This window comes from Podarcis melisellensis, assembly GCF_964234715.1.
Source record: "Podarcis melisellensis genome assembly, chromosome: 1".
NCBI classification, from domain to species: domain Eukaryota; kingdom Metazoa; phylum Chordata; class Lepidosauria; order Squamata; family Lacertidae; genus Podarcis; species Podarcis melisellensis.
Genome location: NC_138528.1, coordinates 131,121,309 through 131,145,057, shown reverse-complemented (window position 1 = coordinate 131,145,057; position 23,749 = coordinate 131,121,309). Strand labels below are relative to the sequence as shown.

At 42.3% G+C, this 23,749-nt stretch overlaps 1 protein-coding gene across 5 annotated transcripts; it reads right to left on the bottom strand.

Annotated features, from left to right (window-relative positions):
- Positions 1 to 1,435: 1,435 nt before the first annotated feature.
- TRAF3IP1 (TRAF3 interacting protein 1) lies at positions 1,436 to 23,165 on the bottom strand. 5 transcript variants are annotated; one of them, XM_081920136.1, is made up of 17 exons: positions 22,991 to 23,164; positions 20,592 to 20,660; positions 20,293 to 20,454; positions 19,055 to 19,171; positions 18,472 to 18,954; positions 17,468 to 17,545; positions 15,928 to 16,003; positions 14,440 to 14,541; positions 13,590 to 13,664; positions 12,936 to 12,956; positions 12,455 to 12,548; positions 10,311 to 10,394; positions 9,242 to 9,359; positions 8,566 to 8,602; positions 8,004 to 8,077; positions 4,312 to 4,535; positions 1,436 to 1,715 (listed from the first exon to the last, which is right to left on the bottom strand). In XM_081920136.1, exons 1-17 carry the CDS (start codon positions 23,111 to 23,113, stop codon positions 1,556 to 1,558), a joined length of 2,097 nt encoding a protein of 698 aa, XP_081776262.1. In that variant the 5' UTR covers positions 23,114 to 23,164; the 3' UTR covers positions 1,436 to 1,555. The 5 variants fall into 5 exon arrangements, with proteins under 5 accessions (XP_081776262.1, XP_081776266.1, XP_081776263.1 ...); XM_081920140.1 differs by lacking the exon at positions 22,991 to 23,164 and adding an exon at positions 22,627 to 22,651; XM_081920137.1 differs by lacking the exon at positions 12,936 to 12,956 and having other exon boundaries at positions 22,991 to 23,165.
- Between the last annotated feature and the right edge of the window lie 584 nt (positions 23,166 to 23,749).

Genomic DNA, 23,749 nt, shown 5'->3' with positions numbered 1-23,749 from the left:
AAGCCATAAGAAATACAATTTTATGATAAAATGGAGAGATGGTAGATATGCAAATGAAGAGACCATGAGATTTCTCAAATCCAATCCACCGGGGTGGGGGCGGAATGGAAACGTGAATCACATTCACTTAAATAATGGCGTAGCTTCAAAAGATTCAGATTATATGTAGTCTGTGCTTATATGACACAGGGACATCAATAAGCAAGTCCACAAGCACACACAGCATGGTGTGTCCTTACCTGCTTTTGACAAGCATGACTTGCCTCAGGTGTCCTTCCAAGCTTGAAGTTAAAGTGGGATGGGAAATCCATGCAGTTGTGCTGTTTCTAAGGCACTCTAAGCACTCTGCAAGTGCAATGCAACGTGAACAAGTCCCAACCCTCTTCATGAATTTGAAGCTGGGCTACCCTTCAGAAAGACTCAAATGCTCCAGAAGATCTGCACAAACACACTATCCCTTTCCTGAACTAAGAAACCAGAAGGAGGGATGGGCTTATATGTGTTGTGTTTGCTTCCAAGGTGCTTGGGACACCCCAGAAGCAGAGGACAACAGCAGGGATTCTTTTGTCTCAAGTGTTGGGAGAAGAGCTGGGATTTGTTGCTTCAATATGCCTTGAAGGAGTTCCTAGCACCCTGGAAATGCAATGCAACAGTTAAGTTTCAGGCCTATTCCAGAGCTGCATTATTTTTGACTTTGCAATGAGAGGCACTTAAGAACATCTCCACAACTCAGTATGACATCAGACAGTACTCCGTTAGGCAAGGCTAGAAGCCACAAATATGGTTGATTACCAAGACCATCCAAGATTTATGGGGTCTCCAAGTGCAAGTACTGCAGCTACTCTTCAAAAAAAAAATGGAACCCCCCCAAAAAAAACCCTCCATGCAAAAATGCATACACCCCCTGCTCAAATTCTCTCAGAATGATTTAAAGTAAAAACATACATGACTGGCCATTTAGTTGGAGAAAAAGTACTTAACTACGTAAATAAAGGCAAGTATAATTAACGTGTTCAGATAAACTTGTTTTGTTATCTTATTTGTATGACTTAAGGAAATACAGATAAACCCAATTTCGCTTCTTGATCTGCACGAATTTTTAAATAATTCTTCTTAAAGGGTTTGCCAACAAAAGGTCATATTTCAAGCTACTCCAACAGTAAATTCAAGCTACACCCAAAATTTCATACAATATATTTATATCTTGCTCAAAATGCCACACATATACCAGACATGAAGGGTACAAAACCTGATCAGAGTATATTGTTATTAAATAATCCAGGAAAGTGAGCTCTGCTGACAATAGAAAACCTATCACAATATAGGTTAAATATAGCGAATGTTTTGCATTGACTGTTTTTTAAAGCTTTTTACAAACATTGAATAAATGGCAAATTTCACCTACACAATATAAATCTCCCGAGGCCATACACCATCTCGTGAATAAGTTTATTTGAAACTGTATTTGCTGCTGTATGCAACAGATTTCTTTCAACACAAAGATTTATTTCTTCTATTTAGAAGAAAATCCATTCCAGCTCTCACGTTCCATTGTTCACCTCCTTGAGTTGATGTTATGAACCATCTTCTGAATTTTTTCATCATTCTTTAAAACATTGGCCATTTTAGCACAAATCTTATCTTGTTCATCTTTGATCAACTGATCCAGCTCCGCAAGTTCTACTTTCAATGGTTCCACAACACTGTCTGTAATACTGTTGAGACAAAACACGGAACTTACACAAAAATTCTTGTGAAATCCATTATGGCTAGACAAACACATCTGAAGCAAAGAGAGCAAATGTAAGGGGAGAAACTAAAAGTACATACTACAAACAAACCAACCAACCAACCAACAAACACTCTAATGTTTGCCTATACAGTGGTACCTCGGGTTACATACACTTCAGGTTACATACACTTCAGGTTACAGACTCTGCTAACCCAGAAATAGTGCTTTGGGTTAAGAACTTTGCTTCAGGATGAGAACAGAAATTGGGCTCCAGCGGCGTGGCAGCAGCAGGAGGACCCATTAACTAAAGTGGTGCTTCAGGTTAAGAACAATTTCAGGTTAAGAACAGACCTCTGGAACGAATTAAGTACTTAACCTGAGGTACCACTGTAGTGGGTAGGGGAAGAGGAAGTCAAGCAGGAGGTTGGAATGAGCTCTGAGAGTTCTACACTCAAATCCCAGTTCAGAGAGGGGAAACCCTCAACTGATTTTAGGCAAGCATCTTACTCTGTAAAACAAGAACAGTTGGTATCTGCCTGACAAAGCTGATATGAGTAGGAATGATAGCTATCTTAAGCCTTATCTTACACCTCATCATAGGCAGATACTAATCATAAAGATAGCGTTTTTATATAACCTAGCAGGGGTGAGAAACAGCCGCATAACTTTCTTTGTACTATCCACCTGTCATTAATACCAGTGAGAAGAGTCAGTGTTGCATTGCGAAAAGGGTGGGGGGGGGAGTAGTATTGGGGGCTTTAATACTCTTGCTATGAATAGCATTTAGTTAAGTCACAATCTCTAATTAAAGGACTTTCCTGCAGATAAAACAAGATCATCCATGTATGCTAACACCCTGAATTCCTTTGAAGGGCTGGGTATTCCCATGGAATGCAGAGTCAAGGACCCCCACCTTGGAGATATTCAGATCACCTCAGAATCTAAAGACTGCTTTAGATATCAAACAGTCCAAGGTGATAACTGTCTCTGAGGCTTTGGAACTGTTTTGTAGCCTCAGGAGGGCTTCTAAAGTTCGCTGGTTAGAGTTTTCTAAGAATGCAATAAAGGGAGCATGCTAGGCAGAGAGGAGGCAGGAGGCAGAGAAAGAGAAGTTTGGTGACTGACAGAGCTACCTTTCCTCTGTTATATATGGGTAGTTCTCTAGCTACAAATGCTAGATTAGGGAGATTGGTAAGCATTTTCAGTCTTAGCCCCCAAATCCTGACGGGTTTCTGCTCACCCACCTATGCCTAGTGCTAACCCACTGACTGCTTTATGGCCCACCTACTGGAATTTATTTATATATAAAGTTTCCAGTCCATCTTTCAGCAGTAACATTCCGTTTGGACAACTGCAATGTATCGTTCATAGGGTTGCCAACAACAACAGCTTAGAAACTCTAGCTAGTGGAGAATGTGGTGATAAGATTGCTAACTGGGACAAGTGTTTTGAGTATATTACATCAATTCTTTCCTTCTTCCAGTGACATCCAATTTATTTCCATGACCAATTCAAAGTGCTGGCTTTACCTTCTAAACCTCCACACCACTTGGGCCCCCAGCATCTAATGGAACACCTTTTCTCATGTGAACCTACCTAAGCTCCAACAGGATCTATAGAGGCCCTCCTATGAATGTCATCTCATACTAAAGCAAGGAAGGTGGGAAAGAGAGGACCTTCTTGGTGGTGGCCCCTTCCTTGTATCTGGAAACATCTCCTTAAAGAGATTTGCCTAACACCTATTTAAATGTCTTTTCAGCACCAGGCAGTGGCCTTCTTATGCTCCCAGGCCTGTTAACAATTTAATGTTATTTCAACATCTCCAATTTTAGTTTCTAATCTGCTGGAAATTAAGTTTTAGGGGTTTTCGTTTTTATATGAGTGTGCCAGAGGAAATAACTTGTCCTTTATTGTTGATTGAGTGCAATCACCCAATTCTGAATTGTTTGTATTTTGGATGTTCCAATGTTTATATTGTATGTTACCTAGAGGATCACTGCATGAGATGACTTGACAAATATATATAATCAAACAAATGTCCTCTTCGTGTACAGGGCAGGTGGAAGGAACTTCCTCACAATTCCCAGTGGAGGCAGCAGCTAGGAAGCTCCTTGGCTCACAACTTTCAGGGGAGGTTGCTTTGAGCAGAGGGCAGGCCGTGCTGCTGTACTCCTTACACCTCCCTGCCCAACCTCCTTGGAGCTAGAGCTTGGCTGACTGCTCAGCTGGGTGCCAGTCAACACATAAGTGGTGGGAAGCCTTGTGTCAGGCTGCTGAGTTGCTCACTTGCCTTTAGCTTAATACAGTGACATGACCCCAGAGGCAACAGCACCTGCGCATTTGCTTCCACTACCATGATGACATACTTAGCTCACACCATTTAAGTTTGTGGGATTGTTCTAATTCCGCCCATAATATTTTACTGCAGTAGAAGCCTTCACTGCTGGGATACACCTTCCATGCCCCACCTTCTCCCTCAGCCTGGCCCTCCCAGACCTGACTAGCACCACAAAACTCTATGCATGTTGTTTTGGATTAACCAATTGCGCAGCAACCGTGCAACTTCTCAGTATTCTCACCTTTGTTCTTTCTGTAGGGCCTCTTCAAGTTGTTTATTTTCATTCTGCCACATCTGGAGTTCATTCTTCATGGCATCCACATCTTCCTGAATATAGTCCATGATTTTTCCAAGGGGGAGAGCGCTCCGACAAAGGGCCTGAATGGATCCACGGAACTTCTCTATTTCTTTTGCTACTAGATCTTTCTCTTTTCTCCTTGCTGCTTCTGACAAAAGTGGTTTTTCCTAATTGTTAAAAAACACACACACAAATAGACTGAAGCGAATGAACGAAATTGCTGTTTAAGGGGTGAATTAAATATATGGGATAGATTTGAAAATAAAAGATAAAAATAGAAAATGGGTGTGTTCTGAGACACCATCAATGAAACCAATACTAATTAATAATTAAAGATTGCTCACCTTAGCCCAAGTCTGTCATTGGAAAATAGTGCAATGGTCAAAAATGATCTCAAAGATAGCACACCTTCTGTTAAAGCACTGAGATGCAAAAGGATACACAGCCAAAACTACATTATTTGCATTACTGTATGCCCATTATTATCCAAGGCCGATTTAAGATTCTGCTTTTGACTTGTTTGGCTTAGGATTTAACGTTCACTGCCTCTCTTACTATATGACTAAACACCTTACATGCGATCTCCACCAACTAAGTTCTCCAAGCAGAGAGCTTCCTGCTCTGGACATGACAAAGCTGTAAGAGGGGTGCAACAGGCTTTTCCTCAGTAGCACTAGCTACTACTACCACTACAGGAATTCATTATGATCTGCCGGGACCATATAACACCAGTCTCAAAGGATCTACACTGGCTCCCAGTACGTTTCTAAGTGCAATTCAAAGTGTTGGTGCTGACCTTTCAAGCCCTAAACGGCCTTGGCCAGTATACCTGAAGGAGCGTCTCCACTCCCATCATTCAGCCCAGACACTGAGGTCCAGCTCCGAGGGCCTTCTGGCAGTTCCCACACTGTGAGAAGCAAAGACACAGGGAACCAGGTAGAGGGCCTTCTCAGCAGTGGTGCCCATCCTGTGAAATGCCCTCCCATCAGCTGTTAAGAAAATTAAAATCTATCTGACTTTTAGAAGACATCTGAAGGCAGCCCTGTAAAGGGAAGCTTTTAAGGATTGAGGTTTTTTGTGTTTGAATATTTTGTTGGAAGCTACACAGTGGCTGCGGCAACCCAGTCAGATGGATGGCACATACATATGATGATGATAATAATAATAATAATAATAATAATAATAATAATAATAATAATAATAATAGATTCTTATGCCATTCTTTCTTCAAGGAGTTAAGGACGGCATAAACTACTCTCCTCTCATCCATCTATTTTATTCCCACAAAATTCCTGTGAGGTACATCAGTCTGAGAAACAGACACCCAGTTAGCTTCACAGCAGAGGGGGATTTAAAAGCTCTGGTTTCCCCAGGTCAAAATCCTGGGGGAAATCTATCCAAAATCTATCCACACCAGCACACAGGGAGATTCAGTGATGCAACAATGAAGTACAGTCGTACCTTGGTTTTCGAACGGAATCCGTTCCGGAAGTCTGTTCAACTTCCAAAAACGTTCGACAACCAAGGTGCGGCTTCCGATTGGCTGCAGGAGCTTCCTGCACGCAATCAGAAGCCGCAGAAGGTGCGTCAGAAATTCGGCTTCCAAAGAACGGTAGCAAGCCAGAACACTCACTTCTGGGTTTGCGGCATTTGGGAGCCAAAACGTTCAAGTCGCAAGGCGTTTGGGATCCAAGGTATGACTGTGCTTATGTACACATTTCAACAAATAATAAAGATATAATGAATGTGTGGGGCATAAGTACGATGCAGCCTGCAACAGAAGGTATACTGTATTTTTCGCACCATAGGACGCACTTTTTCCCCTCCAAAAATGAAGGGGAAATGTGTGTGCGTCCTATGGTGCGAATGCAGGCTTTCGCTGAAGCCTGGAGAGCCCCACCGCCAGCCCCACAAGCTCGGGGGACAGCGGGGAGGCGGAATGCCGCCATCCCGCTGTCTCCCGACTTGGTTAGAAGGCTGGTGGGGGGAGAAGCCGGCTCCTCCCCGTCGCCAGCCCCACAAACTCGGGAGACAGCACTGGGTTCCCGCTGCTTGCGGAGAGTTGCCTGCATGCTGAAGCCTGCGTGCGCTGAGCTCAGCGCGTCCAGGCTTCGCGGACCTCTCTGCAAGCAGCGGGAGCACTCCCACGGCTTGCGGAGACTTGCCTGTTTGGGGGCTGGGGTCGGGGGAAGCTCGAGCTTCCCCCGTCCCAGCCCCGCGCCTGGGGGGAAATAATTTCCCCCCCCTTTATTTCCCCCCAAAAAAACTGGGTGCGCCCTATGGTCCGGTGCGCCCTATGGTGCGAAAAATACGGTATGTCTGCAGACAGGATGGGTATGCAGTGAAGAGGGAGCTGTGCTTTTGAGGCTAGTTCTCTTGGACCTGCCTGAGGAAAGGACTGTGTCCAAAAGAACCATGATTGGTTCTCTCCCAGTATGACTTGCTGTGTTTGGGCCCTGCCTTGTGGGTTAGGATGGATTCATTTGGGTCAATATGAAGGTTTCTAACTTGAGGCCACAGCATGTTCAGCAGCAGAGTTATGCATAACCAAAACTCAACAAAGAATATTGAAGTCACTTTGTCACCTGATGACAGCAATGGTTGTTTGGCTATCAAACAGTAGCAACCAACAGGAGCTGCTGATCAGGCTTCTCAGTGCTGCACCATGCTGCCAGTTACCAGGAGGGAGGGACAAGGCAGTAGGGAGCTTAGCAGTGGCACAGCAACAGAGCCAATCTGACACCCCTGCTGCTGTGCCAAGCTCTCTGCGGCTTCGTCTCTCCCCTTCTCTGCAACACAGCAGCAACATGCGATGCTGGGAAAGGAGATCAGCAGTGCAGCCCAACCCACACTGCCATTAACCCAACACCGCTGGTGGGGTTTCTTATGATCTTCTTATTGCAGGCTCAACAAGTCTGTTGTTAGGAAGCACAGGATAATGGGCAGATTCTTCCAAGAGCATAGCAGATGCACACATGACTTGTGCTAGAGGTTTGCTGGAGTGATGGGGGAAGTAAAGTGCTCCTGGTTTTATTGAACCGGACAGCCTTGAACATACATGCTCCATAAAACGTGGCGGTGTCTGCTAGGTGATTTTATTTTATCGTAAAGGAACCCCTGCCCGTACGGGCCAGTCGTGTCCGACTCTAGGGCCCATCTCACTTAAGAGGCCGGGGGCCAGCGCTGTCCGGAGACACTTCCGGGTCACGTGGCCAGTGTGACGAAGCTGCTCTGGCGAGCCAGCACCAGTGCCGCACACGGAAACGCCGTTTACCTTCCCGCTATGAAGCGGTACCTATTTATCTACTTGCACTTAGGGGTGCTTTCGAACAGCTAGGTGGCCAGGAACTGGGACCGAAAGACGGGAGCTCACCCCGCCGCGGGGATTCGAACCGCCAACCATACGATCAGCAAGTCCTAGGCGCTGAGGTTTTACCCACAGCGCCACCCGCGTCCCACTTTTATTTTATTTTATAAGAGGTTACTAAAAATGTTCCTTCTTTGGAAACCTGTTGACATTAGTTTAACTTTGTAGGATACAGAGCAATGCAACGTTGAAAAAGAGGTTGGAATGAAAACACTGAAGAATAAGCAACTAAGAACACTCAATTCTTTGAGGTTCATTGCATGATTACCTTCTCAGCAGATTTTGGCAACTGGGACAATTCATAATCTTTCTTTGTTTCCAATATTCTTTTGACAAGCCCACCTGTTGAAGATAAAAAATTATAGTTCTTAACTGCAAAAGACCTCTCTAAAAAGGCAAAAAAGTGCTTATAGTGGCTCAGTTTTGGTTCATACACCCAACTAGTTTCTTCTGTGGAGAACATTGAAATGAAACATTCTTTCTGAAACTCCTATAATGTACTTAAGGCCACTAAGGTATAATAAAAGTCAGCAAGAGAAGGCATCATATTTTTAATTGGATTACAATCATTGGATCTATCGAAGACCTGACAAGTGTCAAAATCATTGTACTTGTGCCAAATTTCATTAAGAACAAGGAACAAAAAGGATGGAAAGGGATTTTGAAGTTATCCCAAGTCAAAGCAAGTAGTTGACAAGAAAGCATGAATTGGACTGCATATGCATTGAATCTTGAAAGGAAGAACAAGGATATAGGAAGTGACAAGTTATGAGGGACTTAATCACAAACAAGCAAGTAAAGAAAAACCTTAAAAAAATAAAAAGACTTGCCATGCTTCTCATCTTCTTCCAACTCTACTGTTGCCTCCTGAACAACAGAAATCAAAGGGAAGTTAATAAATTAAAGCTAGACAAGTAAGGAGACAATAATACTCGAGAGCTGACCATTCATTTTCTCTCTGTTCTAAGAATAGCGACTGCCTCCCTGCCACCTTACCACCAAAAAACACCCACTGATCTGCCAACTTGAGAACTGTATTTTACAATTCTATCATCCGTCCTTGTAAAATAAAAAGGGAGCACAATTGTACAACTTGGAGCATGGACCAATCAAGATGACATGTGGTTTGACTATCAGTGGGATTTGCGCCAGATCCTCATAATATAAAATACAGGGGGAGGGGGTCCCACAGCAGCCGTTCTAAGGTAATCAGGGGCACCTCATACTCTGGCAAAATTATGAAATGGAAGCAAGGGCTTTAGGCTTCTAGGCTGCCTGTAACTGTTAATTCACTGTTCCTCTCCTTAATCATACACTATGACAACACAAACTTCCTAATGGGGCTGGAGGGTGCTTCCAGCTTAGACTCACTTCCATTCATCATGCTTCAGTATCAAGCATAAAGCATACCACTGGAACTCTATTCAGAAAGAGACAAAAGGAAGCAGCAGACAACACAAAGTTAATGCTTGGTTCACATCTGTATGAGAAAATGTATTAACCAACCGTTGCCATTTCTGCCATTTCAGGCAGATGCAGTGCTGCCTCCACAACAAACTGGTCGTCATCTTCTTCCTCCTCTTTGTCTATAATGACATTTGTCACTATTTTGGCACTGCCATTTCTAAAAGAAAGGAAGAACAGGACTATACTTCAGGCATGGTGTTGCAAGAGATCATCCAAGGCAGAAAATACTGTAGAATCCTTTCTTTAAAAGAAAAATGTGTATTCAGTCCTGTCTACAGATAAAAAGGTTTTGGGAATTTTCAAGCTATTTACCCCCATAAAGATGGCAAGTTGGGTGAGGAGTGGAACTGAAATGTACACAACATTAACTTTTAATTGGATCCACACCGAAAACTATGGGACCAGTAGGTAACGATTAACTTAAGTCTCATTTATTCTAATGTAAAACATTATTCTAATGTAAAGCATAACTCAAATCTGGATCCAACCTGTACCTACTTTAAGAACACAAGATGTATTATTTTTAACTTACCAGATCAGAAATTTGTACAGTTTAGTATTACATTTTTTAAAGTTCCACTGATTTATGAGCAGAGCAGTCGTGTGTGGGTGTAAAAGAATCTGTGGCACAAGAACTGCAAAACCCAAAGCCCTGCTCATCTGATGCTAGTCAGGGCAGAAAGCTGGGGAAGGGACACACAGAGAAAAGTCTTACATTATCTTATGGCCACTTCCCAAAAAATGTGGAAAAATATGAAAATGAAAACTATTGACAATATTGTAAACAAAATAAAGGTTTTCTCCTCTGAGCTTAGAAACACTTATGTTTCTCAGCATTCTAATGCAGAAACAGGAGAGACTCAAGAGTATCCCATCATCATGGATGCTGTAGGACTGCAGTCTAATTTGCTCTAACTATCACATTACGTCAACCTTTTGAGGAATAACCGCATTTATGAATATACCACATCAATAGGAAAAATTGTGTTGGGGACAATCTTCTAGTCTTCTAAAGGCCTAGAAAGTTTAACACACACTTGACTTCACATTTGATAATAAAACAAACTATAGAACAATCTGACAGCAGAAATATAAAATATTTCCTGACCTCTCTGGTGCTAAAACCTCTGCACTTTCTTGGCGTTTTATCCGGGGTGGGGCTGGCCTTGCACTGCTGGGTCGTGGAAGTCTTCTGTAAAGGGAGGTAAAGAGCATTTCCTTTCTTAACACAAATTAGTGTGTGAGACCACTTATTTTGAGCAATTTGCAAAAATCTTAACAAGCAGTGGCGTGCCTTCATTAAAAAAGAATATACAATGCAATTAAAGAATTGTTTAATTCTTAATTCATTGTATTCTAATCAGAACACAAGGAGATTCAAAGCCAGACCCCCCTTCCCCCCAAAATCCAGCCAAAGTACAGTACAGTGCCCTGATTTCAATCCCAAACAGTAAAACACATACTTCACTTCCACTGAAATCAACGGAATTGAAATATATTTCATTTTGATTGAACAATGCTGATTGGATATACAATGCTGTAGATAAATGACTGAAGGGATATAACAAATTAACCCGAGGCCGATCTTTTCCTGCTGAATGCAACTTGCATAATTTAATAAGCTTAATATTAATAATGCAAATCAGCATTTCCCCCAAGTAGTAGTGATGGCCATGAAATTGGACGGCTTCTAAAAAGGATGAAACAGACTTAGGGAGGATGAAGCAATCAATGGAGAAATCAAGGGCTCCGAGCCCCAATGGGTATGTTCTAGGCCCACATGCAGAGAAGGCAGAGTAAGTCTCTGAAGGCCAGTTGCCCGCCCTTTCAGGCTTTACAGGCATCTAGCTGGCCCCTCTGAGAACAGGGTGCTGTAACTAGATAGGTCACTGGGCTTCTCCAGGAGGCTCTTCTTCCACTTAATATGAATGTTTGTTTCAGTTTGAGCATCCAAAATCAGATTCATCGTAAGAACTGTTTTTTCCATAGCTCTGAGAATGCACTGACTTGGACGCAGACTCTCCCGTTCATTACAACAAAGGATGCCATGCCAGAAGGAACTGCTATATTGGGGAAGACGACCTTTCAAATTGGATTACATCTAAAGAGGTAAGAGCTCAAATGTTTCTAATCTGAAATTTATGTATTACAGTTAATTTTACTCTTTGTTGTTTCTATTCAGGCATAATAATGCATATTAGAATAAGTGCCACAAACTTTAAAGACAAAAGAGTAGAAAACAACAAACTTAGGAGTAAGTCATATTTCAACAACATTGTGGTCCAGTGCAGGTGTTACGTTGATTCCTTGAAAACCATCGTTTGTAAATTAGGAGTTTTGGAGACATACATTCCCACTCCAGAGCAAATGTCCATTGTTGTGTGCTATTGGTCCTTTAAATATATACACATGATGCTAACCACAGTTTACTCCTAAATTGGTTTTCTTGTAACTACAATCTAAAATTCAGAAGAATTCAAACCATGGGTTCAAATTGTGGTTTATGATTAACAACCAAGGTTAGCAACGCTAAAGGGCTCTTGGGATCCCTTCCAACTCTACAATTCTATTATTCTCAGGCTAGCATTTGTGCACTTGCAATTCTAAACCATGTTTAATGCCAACAAGGGCAGGGAGGAAATTATTCTGGGGGAAGGGGGCAAAGGAGCCGGGAACTCTTAGCTACCTCTTAATTAGCAAATCACAGTTTACTGAGTAATACAGTCATACCTCGAGTTGAATGTGCTTCGGGTTGAGCTCATTCGAATTGCGCTCCATGGCAACCCAGAAGTAACAGAGCGCATTACTTCCGGGTTTCGCCACTCGTGCATGCGCAGACGCTCAAAATGACGTCACGTGCATGCGCAGAAGTGGCGAAACGCGACCCACGCGTGCGCAGACACGTCTTGCGTTCCATTTGGGATGCAAACGGGGCTCCGGAACGGATCCCATTCGCATCCCGAGGTACCACTGTATTACTGTTTGATCTGAGCTTTTACAATTTCATAGGCTCTGATGAATTCCCTGATTATGGTCAATTTACTATCTAATGTGTCATAAAGCCATTGTCAGTTTAAATTCATGGGGTTACAATCCAAACCATAAGCAAGTTTACACACCACTGACTTAAATTAATGAATTAATAATGTTCAAATCTTTCTAACTGAAATAAGTAGCATTTAAGTGCATAACATAAACTGGATTGTACCCCAAATTTTTTAGCTTTTAATAAAAGGGAAGATACAGACATACCTTTGGGTGACTTGAGGAGGAAGCTCATTAGTAATTTCACTATTTTCAGAAACAACAATTTTTTCAGGGGCAGCAGTGTTCAAAACATCTCCTTCTATGAAACAAAACAGTCTGTCATTTTGAAAACTGTATAAATACCAAATGCTGGTAACATATATAAATTCAATAAATAATACTAATTTCTTTTCTAATACTGAAATAAGCAGAACTTCCCCTCCCAGCACACACAGATGTCATTATTATGCTGCAGAGATAAATTCAATATTGCATATGAAACCAAGGCCAATTGGCAATCTATTTCTCCTTTACTGCTTATGTGACATTTATTGTATTCCAATGTAAAAACAAATTAACATTAGATTAATAGCCATCTACCAATATGAAAAAGTTGTCTCTTTCCAAGCTCTACTTCACTATAGTTAAAATTCTCTTTAAAAATTAAAAAAAATGATTACGTGTTAAAATTCAGCATAATTTTTACCTGCATCACTGGATGAGTCACCTGCAACATAAATACATACTAATTATTCCTCATGCTTAGGAGAAATTAAAAATTGGATTAGACACTCCACTGTTTCTATGCAGGACAGCAACACAAAACACTCTTCTTGATTACTGGATTGTTGCCGTACATCTACTAGAAAGGTACAGCCTCACATTCTGTGAGGTCAGGGTGCACGATTCGGGGAGTGGAGCAGGAAAGTGCAAACACACATCAAACACAACATGTTTCCCTCAGTTTGTCCTGGGATGCCATATTTTCACCCTAGGGAAAAAACAGGCAAAATTGCTCCAGGCAGCAAGCTATTAATTAGTAATAGCCGCTTTTGACCTTATCAGTCTCTATTTCTTCTTCAGAGAAAAAAAAAACTATGTTGAAAAGAGTCTATTCTTTACAACAAATATGGCAGGGGAATCAAAAATTCCAAATCTATTATGATAATTATGTCTGGTAAGCTAATACTTTAACTATCAGTCTCTTCAAGTTACACCCTGGAAGGCGTTGACATGGAAGGGAATTTTTTTTAAAAAGAGGTTAAAACAAAACATGAAGCCCTACGGTGCAAAGAAACAATGGCTCTGAAAAGATAACCTTCCAAAGAGAGCACAGAAAAGTGCCTACTGTTTTGCTTACCTCTCTGTTTTACTGCAATTTCTGGCTCAGCTTTTCCATGTAAAACAGTTGCCGGTTTTTCATCTGCAAGTGTAGCTGCAATGATATTAGCTCCCATTAATATTCCTAGCATTAAAGTTTGTGGTAGGTAGCCATTAAGCTGGTTAAAGAAACAACTTGCTGTGCTATATATTACTTTGGGTCATTGTTCAAGACAATACAAGTTTTCACCCTCCACTCTCTAAAAACTCTCTCCTAAACATGTTTGCCAAAAGTTCTGGAAACCCAAAAACTACAGTTCCAGTTTCTAGGCTGATAGTTCGGGACAGAATACCCTTCCCAATTCCCTCTCATCAGAGGCAGGAGAAGAAAATTTATTGGGATATTCAGGAAAGGAGCTGGCAAATTTTCCATTTAGCCATCATGTCTCTGCTACGGAAGGCAGTAGCATTTGGCGAGTCCCCAATGATTTGCCACTTACAAGGTTGGCAAACTCCTGCCCTAAACGTATTAGCAATTCTTGCGATTAAAGATTAAAGAAGTATTATTACCAAATACTTATCATCACTTCCAACATTGTAGGCCACGTCAGTATTATCATCCTATACTGAAGATAAGTGACTGAATCTGAATGAGACTCACCCAGTGAGATCTAAATAGACACATGGTTTGCAATAGGAACTTTTTGATTTGTAGCACAATGTCTTAGTGACTAAAGTACATCAGCTCTCTTGGATTCAAAAGCACTTCATCAACACACTGTATGTTGATTTGATACGTGGTAAAACATAAGCTGTAATTATAGCACTTATAAAAACTGACATCTAGTTAGTGCTCAAAGACGAAGCAAGAGAGCTTTGCCTTTTCTTACCTGGCTCTTGTGCTGTAATAACTGGCTCAATTTTCTGTTTTAACATGTTAGCTGCTCTTTCAATTGCACCACTAGATACACTTTTACTAGTTTCCTTTCGCCCTGACATGAGAGAATTCACAGAGAAATGTGTACTACATGCTATTAAGATCATTTAGACATGTTTAGATTTGGCAGAGTTATGCAGATACTTCATCAAGATCTTCACCACAATGTTACCTAGCTGATTTATCAAATGGCTGTGCTACTACTTCTTCAAACTATCAAAGCTGTACACTGACAAATATCTCCTGCTAGAACATCAGCAGCCAGTACTATAAACTTAGAAACACTAAAATATGCAGAGACCTGATAAAGACACGGGGGGAAACCATAGTTTCCTGCTATGTGAATGAGTCGGCTCCCTACTCCCCTATCCTTCTCTTTCACATACCAAAACAAAGATTGCAAATTTCCACTTCTTACTTTAAAGTACATGTCCCTGTGACGCATGACCTTTTCTGTTCATGTAGATTTCCCTTGCAATTAAGAACCTTGATCTTCCAGGGTCATAAATCACATGGTAAGCTTCCCAGGTAGCAGTTCCTTGCTGTGGAAGTTACAGCTGAACTCAAGAACAGCTGACAAGAGCTGCAAAAGGACTGGGATGGGGCCAAGAGAAAGGCCTTGCATCTCCTTTGCACTCATGTTGTCCATTCAACTCACACAGGTGTGAAAATGAAATTGTACGCAGGCTGCTTAAGTAGTGTGGGCCATGGCTGCAAGTTCTGTGAAGTTTATTGTTGTTGTGGATCATTAACTCCTCGTGATTATTAGACTGTTATGTTTATGCAATTGTTCTAATTACGTTATATACATGTTAACTGAACAACATGCAGTTTTGTGTTTTAAAATATGTGAGATCTCACACCCCCTTCTTATATGTTTAAGTACTTTACCTCATGGGGTCCTACTGACCCCAAATGACTTCTCTGTAACCTAAAGGTACTTTACTTTTATAGCTTTTTATTTTATAGCACTTTGTAATTCCAGCTTTCTTAGGGTACACTTGACCCCAAAACCAGACTGATACAGTTACAGTCGTACCTTGGAATTCGAACAGCTTAGTTGCCAAACGTTTGGTTCCCAAACGATAAAAAACCGGAAGTGATTGTTCCAGTTTTCAAACGTTCTTTTGGAAACTGAACTTCCTGCAGCCAATCGGAAGCCATGCCCTGGAAGTTGAGCATTTTGGAAGTCAAACAGACTTCCGGAACAGATTCTGTTCAACTTCCAAGGTACATCTGTATTCATGTTACAAAGAATTGTAGTTAGTTAAAAAGTAAAAGCAGAAGCTTCCAGCTCCTCTGGCACACAAAAGAGAAGCATTTGTTCATGTAGTGGGAAACCGTGGCTTCCTTGGTGCCTTACGTGGACCGTAGATTATGAAGTGCTACAAATTCAGGAATTCTAAGGAAAGAATGAAACAAAAAGACTTGTTTTGGCTACCTTCACCAACAGGTTTGGCTCGTTGTCTTGGTCCCTTTGTTGAATGTTGCCTTGATAATCTTGCTGCGTTTTCACTCTTGAAAAGATATACAAAGCACACAATTTTAAAAGGCACAACTCACAATTTTTCAGTCTACTGAAGTTTTCCACACTTTCAGAGTAAGCAAGATTCACCACCAGTGCTGAAGGAGCCTGGCGTCTTTATCTTCTGTGGCAACCCACTTTGCTACTATTTTGGGAAGGAAGCAGGGTTGGGGTGTGTGGATTCCATAAATTCCCCTACCCCATTAATTTGAGCACTGGTGTAAACACTGTGGTCAGAGCAGCTGCTCCTCCCTATTGGTAAGGAAGGAGGTGATAAAGAGATGGCATATTTTATATTAATACATGTACACTTTTCCATAAAGAAGAAGAAGATAAATAGGAGAAGCTCCCAGAAGGAGTAATATAGCGAAAAAGGAGCACAAGGCATTTGTAACAGTTGTGTTTTGGCAGATACCGCTTGTTATTTGGCACTGAAATTTCCTCTCTTACGTAACTATTAAAAGTTTTGTCTTTACCTCTGGCCACCTCAGTAAAAGTGTAAGTATGGGAATTTATCTAGAACCCATTTTCTACCCATCTCTTCAACTATGCACCAAACAATGAACTGGAGTTGAGTCCCTTGTGACATTTCATCTGCACTACAAATTTCACTCAAGCCCAGAAGCCCATAAACTTGAGGGGAAGATGCATCACACAATTTTGGAATATTAAAAAACATTGGGAGCATTTTTCAGAAGTAAAATGATAATATTTAAGAAAAAAAATGGAACAAGCACCCGGTTTACTTAACCAATAACGCAATTCTAAAAAGGTTACGTTGTGATTTCTTTGTAATATGTTTTTCTCTGACCACAGCATGAATCATTAAAATCAGGAAGACTATTAGAAATAGTCAGGAATAGTCCCTTTTCCCTTGAGTGGACATCTCACCCCCATCAAGGGTTTCTGACTGTAAAGCATCTTCCTTTGGATTCATTCACATGCCAAACCATCAACTGCGTCACCCAGCAGTAGCTATTGCATCAGGCTGCAGGCATCAGAGGGGAGATGGGAAGAAGGACCCCTTCGTTTACTCTGGCCAGAGACCAGTTTCTCTTCACTCTGTCTCTCACTGAACAGCTCCCATCTCAGCTGAATGTTCTAAGAACTCTGTAAATAAGAACTGGGGCCTGAGTTTGGTTTTTTCCTTCTTCTCCCTTTTTCCTTTGGTACTGTGTCATTTAGTTGCAGGTCTAAGAGCAGGGATGGTCTTTTTTTTTACTGATCAGTAGTTTGCTCTGGGAGCCTTTTTGACAGAGGAGTGGGGTATAAATGCTGTACACAGATAAATAAAACAAGGTTTGTTCATGCAATGTCAAACCAAATATGTTAATAAAATAAGTAAGTTTTTAAATGGCTTTAATATTTTGAAATCAGAAGCTGATTTTCACTTGTACTGAGTACAGAAATGAAACATTTGAACTGCTTTGCAAAATGCGTATACTTGATTACTTACTTCTTTATCAGGCTCAGCTTTATCTTTTACAGATCGTTCCAACGGTTTTTTAGTTACATTCTCCTCTGATCCTGAAAGCTACAGAAAAATATTTATACTGAACTTTATACTGCAATGGTTAGTAGGAGCTGGTTTGCAAATTATGCTAAGCCAAATGAGAACATGAGGGTTCTTAGGAGACTGAGTGTTCTACTCTCCTCCCTTGGTCCTCCTGCTGCTGTGAGCTAGACCATGGTTTGTTAGCCCAGAGGTGGGGATCCTTTTTCATTCTGAAGGTCACATTCTCCCATGAGCAACCTTTGGGGCTACATGCCACTGGTGGGTGGGGCCAGATGCAAAAGTGGGTGGAGCATCTAAGATGGGTTCAGGACTGTTTCACACATTACTTCACTGGACATAGGTATTAGGCTATTATTGTAAAAAGCATTTGGGAATACGGATTTCATTCCTCAAACACAGTTAACACATCTATTCCCATATACATTTTACACACTTTTTCCACAATCAGGGTGGGCACCCTATTAACCAAGAGACTATATACCATAATACTCCCTTAATCAGTTCAGCAACTGAAGCATGCCCCTAGATTTTCCTGCGGTTTATTTCTGAAAATCCATCTCTAGCTTTGCTAATATGAAGATAACCATGTTTTTCCTGAGCTTTGTCTTACAAGGGAGCCACACGTTGTGGCTTTATACGACAAACTCGTATAGTTTTTGCGTTTTCAAAGAGAAAGCAGCCACTGCTTATTTTTCTCTCAGTAGCCTTTTGGTTTAACTAGCCACTCTCAAACCAGGTTACATTTGTATTCATTTACTCTTCCCAGTGCAGGATTTTGATACCCTCCCTACCCCCGAGGTATTCATAACAAGCAAGCCTTATTCCACACAGAAGTCTCATGTGCAAAACCGAAAGAAAAACATATAAAGATTGTTCAACAGATCTGCTAATTACAGTTCTCATCAATGGCTACTTTATGCTTTTAAAAAAAAATATCCGTTTACCTTTTTATCTGCCTTGTCCTTTCCTTGTTCACGTGACTGCTCCGTCTCTTTCACTCGTTCCCTTCGTTTATCTTTTTCTCGATCTTTTCCCCTTTCTCTGATCTTCTCATGTTCCTTCTCCTTGGCCCTCTCTTTGTCTTTTTCTCTTAATTTGTCTTTTTCTCTTCCACCCTCATGTTGTTTCCTTTCTCTGTCCCTTTCTTTATCGTGCTCCTCTTTTTCTTCTTCCCCATCTCCTTTTTCTTTGTCTCTGATTTTCTCTGACTCTCTTCCCTGTTTGCTTGACCTATTCTTATTTCTCTCTCTTTCATGTTTCTCACCTTCTTTAAAATTGTCTTTATCAAGATTTTTGTGCCGGTTCTCGTAATCCTTATGTTTGTCACTTTCTCTTTCTTTTCGCCTGCTCCCTTCCTCCTTTATCTCTTCTTTGGGTTTTTGGTCTTGAATTGAGTTTCGGTCTTTTATTTCTGAGTCACCTCTTCCCTATATAATAAAATGTAAAAATATTAAATTGTTGCTCTCTAGTTGCTCAGGCAACAATAATTATTTATACTCCCCTTAACCCAAAGGTTGTTCACAGCACCTCTTTATGGGATCTTTGATCTTCTGTTCTGTTTTGGGTTTTAGAAGATGATATCCCTCCTTTCATATCAGCTTTCTCCCCAGCAAGGACTCTTTGAACAGCTTCATCACTGGATAGCTACAAAGAGATAACCTGTTAAACTGAGCATAATCTTGGCAGTAGTCATTTCTATCCTATACACAATGCTGATTTCTTTCTGTCTTAAAAGAAAAATATGTATACAATCTTAGTTATCATTCCTTTCAATTTTGAACAATTCCTTTTAGGGCAACAACCCTAATTATGCTTAATAAGGAGCATGTTCCACTGAATTCAGTGCAGTTAGGTGGACGTCCAGCTTCTAAGTTTTGCCAGTGGAGAGGCTCTTAAACCAAAGTCTAAACCTGTACCCATTTACCTGGAAGTAAACCCCATTAAGCACTAGGGCTGGGCGATACGTGGCTTTCAACATTGTGATATATCAGCAGCTAAATGTATATCGGCTGCTTCTTTCTCCCCACTTTAGAGGAAGAAGTAGCCAGAATACATTGCCCAGCCCTACTAAGCTCCAACATCGCACTGGCTCACATGAGCCGGAGGGGCATCAGGGCTTCGTTGAACTGTTCAACTTGGGGGTGGGGAGTCTCCTGCCCCCCAGCTAAGCGAGGCCCTGATACCGTGGCCGGCAGCTGGGCTGTGGAGGGAGGGACAGAGTGGGTGAGCGTCAGGCCTGATTGAAGTGTGCAATACTGGCTGCCAACAGGGCAAGCAGGGATTTGCAATAGATTGCCTGATGGGAAATTCTGAAATTGCTCTCGCGATTTTAACTTTAAACCAGTTTCAGGCAATGTATTGATACCTATTAAGCATAAGAGACTTCCTTTTGAGTAGAAGTGCATGCCATTGTACTGTAAGTTAACTATACAGTGAATTCTTAATGAGTGCCTGATCTTCAGTAACAGGAGACTCGTTATGAGACCTGTTACTAGCCAACTCTTGTATACAAATGCCTGGTTGCTATGTATCTACAGTACTGCAAAGGGCACTGGGAGGATAAACCTCAAGAGGGAAGCACTGAGTTGGTGGCGGTGGTGGTGAGAGAGGCATGTAGCTTTTCCACAGCAACTGTCCCCAAGGTGCCTTTCCCTTGTGACTCCCCAACCTCGCTTTTCCCCCCAGCTCAAGTTCGGTATGGTGCTTGCAGGGAAACTTTGCGTAAGATTTAAGTCCACAGATAAAGCTCTGTGTGGAGATCCTACCTTATTAAGACAGCATTTGGCAATTGCCTGGAGTAGTTCATTGGTTCTTTCAGGTTCATGCCCAGCAACAATACGTGCAGGCTTCACTGCCAAAGGTTCCCCCGACACCATGATGACAACATCAATTGCTTTCTGAAGGAAGCCGATTTTTGCATCTTTATCCTGGTAGGGCAACACAATTAAATAAAATTATCCAGATTTCAACATAAACTGTGATCTTCCTGGCATATAATCAGATTAGTGTGCATGTGTATTATATTCTCAATTTAAAAGTTTAAACAATTAAAGGGTTTTCATACCTTAACATTATCAGATTTCATCTCTGCTTCTGTGTACAGTCCTTTCATGAAACCAGTTGATCTAATTACCTTTATAAAAGAAAAGAATGTGTTTCATTTCCGGATTTGACAGGCAGCTTGATTTATGATGTCTGATTTTCTATAGGAATTCTAACGTTTACAGATTTTATGACTTTTCAATGACACTTCACATATATTAGAATTCTATCAGGAGGGGGTGGGGGTTGTGCCAAAGCATACACAATTGTTACTGGAGCACAGATAATGGTAGAGATGATCATGACAGTGCATGACAACCTCTGGAGAAATTCTGCTCTATGGTATTCTTACATTTTGTTTATAACAAAACTCCTCTTCGGTTACAACTGTTATCTGTACAGAGATTAAGCATTCTTTTAGCAACTAATATTATAAGTACATGGATACGTATCTGTGCAGGTGGGATGGGTAGGTGAACGGAACTTGGATTCTTGTGAGACTCTGGATGGTCTTGAATTTTCAGTTCAGATAATATTATGATAGATAACTTCCAAAACAATGAGTGACTTTTCAGTGCTAATTAGTTTTGAAGACGGTTCTCTTCATTACCATTTCAAATGCAACTTGCAGTTAAGGCACTGACATAGTAAATTGGATGAGTAAAACAAAAGCATGAGTAAACCAGTTTTTAGTAAGTTACAAGACCAGGAAGGTATTGCTCAAATGTCAGGGGAGAAGCCAACAGTAGGTCATGGGGATATTATGGGTCAGTTGCTATGTTATCATTGGCTGGTAATATGTAAGAGCTCCAAAATTCTCTGTGTGATACGTCATATGACTCTATGGCAACGAAGTGCAGGTTTGGGCAGGTGAAGCTTCTATCTGCACGGTGTTCTAGAGATGCCATTTTTGAAGCCTTCCTCAATAGAGAACTATAGAACAGTCCCAAATAAGTTGTCAGCATTTACAGTCTTAGGAAACTATTTGAGATCCACCACCAAGGGTAGGGAGATCTAACACAGAAAAATTAAGTCTGAATTTGGTAACTAATGAAGGCCAGGCAGTAATAAAAATAAAATGTGAAAGCCAACAGAAAAATAAGACTAATCAACCAGCAAACTGGACTCTTTCACTTTCAGTAAATGCTTAAAACTACTTAGATGTCTTTCTGAAGATTTTCAGTATGGGAACAAGCCAAAGTGAAGAATTTAACATCTAATTTATTTTGCGGAGAAAATTATGATACAATGAATCTGGTAGTTTTTTCAGTGTTAAAAGACTACAGTGGTACCTTGGGTTACGAACTTAATTTGTTCTGGAGGTCCATTCTTAACCCGAAACCGTTCTTAACCTGAGGCACACTTTTGCTAATGGGGCCTCCCACTGTTGGCGCACCACCGCCATGCGATTTCCATTCTCATCCTGGGGCAAAGTTCTCAACCCAAGGTACTACTTCCAGGTTAGCGGAGTTTGTAACCTGAAGTGTTTGTAACCCGAGGTACCACTGTACCTGCAATGAAGGGATAGCAGGGTGGATGCCATTCTTTCACCACCTTCAATGCCCCTAGGATCTCTCCCCTATCTCCCTCCATAGTGGCCTAGGCAACTTTAACTGCAACCTGACCTACAAAAATTCATAGGTGAAGCTATTTCGTGGCATGTGGAAATCAAAAGAACAGCATTCCACCTACTATGCTAGCCTGCTAGGCCTGGGATAACCCTGGCTGCTACTATCATATTTTTATTTTTATTTAAAAAGCCTGAAAGGATGGCTTCATATGCCTGCGTATATGGGAGGGCTTTTCATCCGGGTGATTGTTATTTTTTAAAAAAAGATCAAAGGCTATATATACAATTTTGAGGTTTTATAATACTGCGCCTCTTTTTATTGGCTTGGAACCTGTGGTCTGCTAAAAGGGGTAGCTGCACAGAAACCAGACAGGGAGTGGGCGACCTTGCTGAATTCTACAACTGGGAATGGTGATGGGGGCGCGGGGCTGGGGGGATGGCGAAGTGATGGGCACCCCCACTTCTGAGGGACTTGGGAGCAGTTCACCTACGAAGCTGCTTTACCCGGCACGTGCCCACTGGGACCCCTCCCCTGCTGCAGGCGCCGCATGGATACCCGCCTGCCCTCTGGAACTCCCTGCCTCATGAGACAGCCTTGGCTGCGCTCTTTCCGCCGCCTGCCGAGAACAAGGGATGCCCAGGACCGCGGAGGCGAATTCTTATCATCTGCTTCAGCCTGTTAACCTTCGAGAATTCCTCTTTTGTGAACCGCTTGGAGGTGGCGCTTAAGAAAAGAAATCCTGGCGCGGGGGGAGGGGAGCCCCATCCCGCTCGTCGCCTGGCAACCGGGGAGCGCAAGCCGCGCGGTTTCGGCGGTCCCCCCCCCGCCCCCGTTCCGCGCCCAGGCTGACCTCCCCGATCACGTCGTGCAGGTATCGGAAGGGGGGCTTGCTGAGAAGGCGCTCCGTGAGGGGCGGCTTCCGGATCACGCGCCCCAGCAGCTCCTGCGTGCGGCGGACCATGGAGCCCTGCATGGCCCCCGCAGCCCGGCCAGGCCCGGCGCCCAGCGAGGAGGCCCCGGCACGCCGCTCCCGGCCCACCCGCGCTGCCTCGCTCGCTCCGGCCTCTCCTCGCCGTTGCTACCCGACTCCGCGGCCCTAGCAACAGAAGGCCGCTCCGGGGCGGGGCCTGCTCGCCCCGCCCCTCCGCATCCGGCGCCCGCATTGGGCGACGCGGGAAGGTGACGTCGGGAGGCCCCGGGAGCCCGGCCGGAAGGCGGAGGAATCTGTGTGCCGCCGGACCGGTTCCCCCGGAGGCGCGGAGGCGCTGACTTTGAGTTCCTGTCAAGGAAAAGGCCGGCAGATAAAAATATAAAACAAAACAGGGAATATATTTTTTTGCTAGCGTCGTTTATATTGTAATTATTTATGTATTTTATTACTATTTATTATATACAACTCTTCCTCTGGAGGCCTCGGGGCGGTTCGCAGCCTATAAAGTCTATCCATATTCAATTCTTATTATTTTAAAAATTGTTTTCCTCCTATGTTTAGAGCTTGTTTTTCTCTGTAAGCTCCCTCAATCTCGTCAGGGAAGCCCGCTTGCCCCCTCACTGCGCAGGCGCCGCTTGACCTGGCCCCGCTCCCCGGAGGGCGATCTCCCTTCCTCCA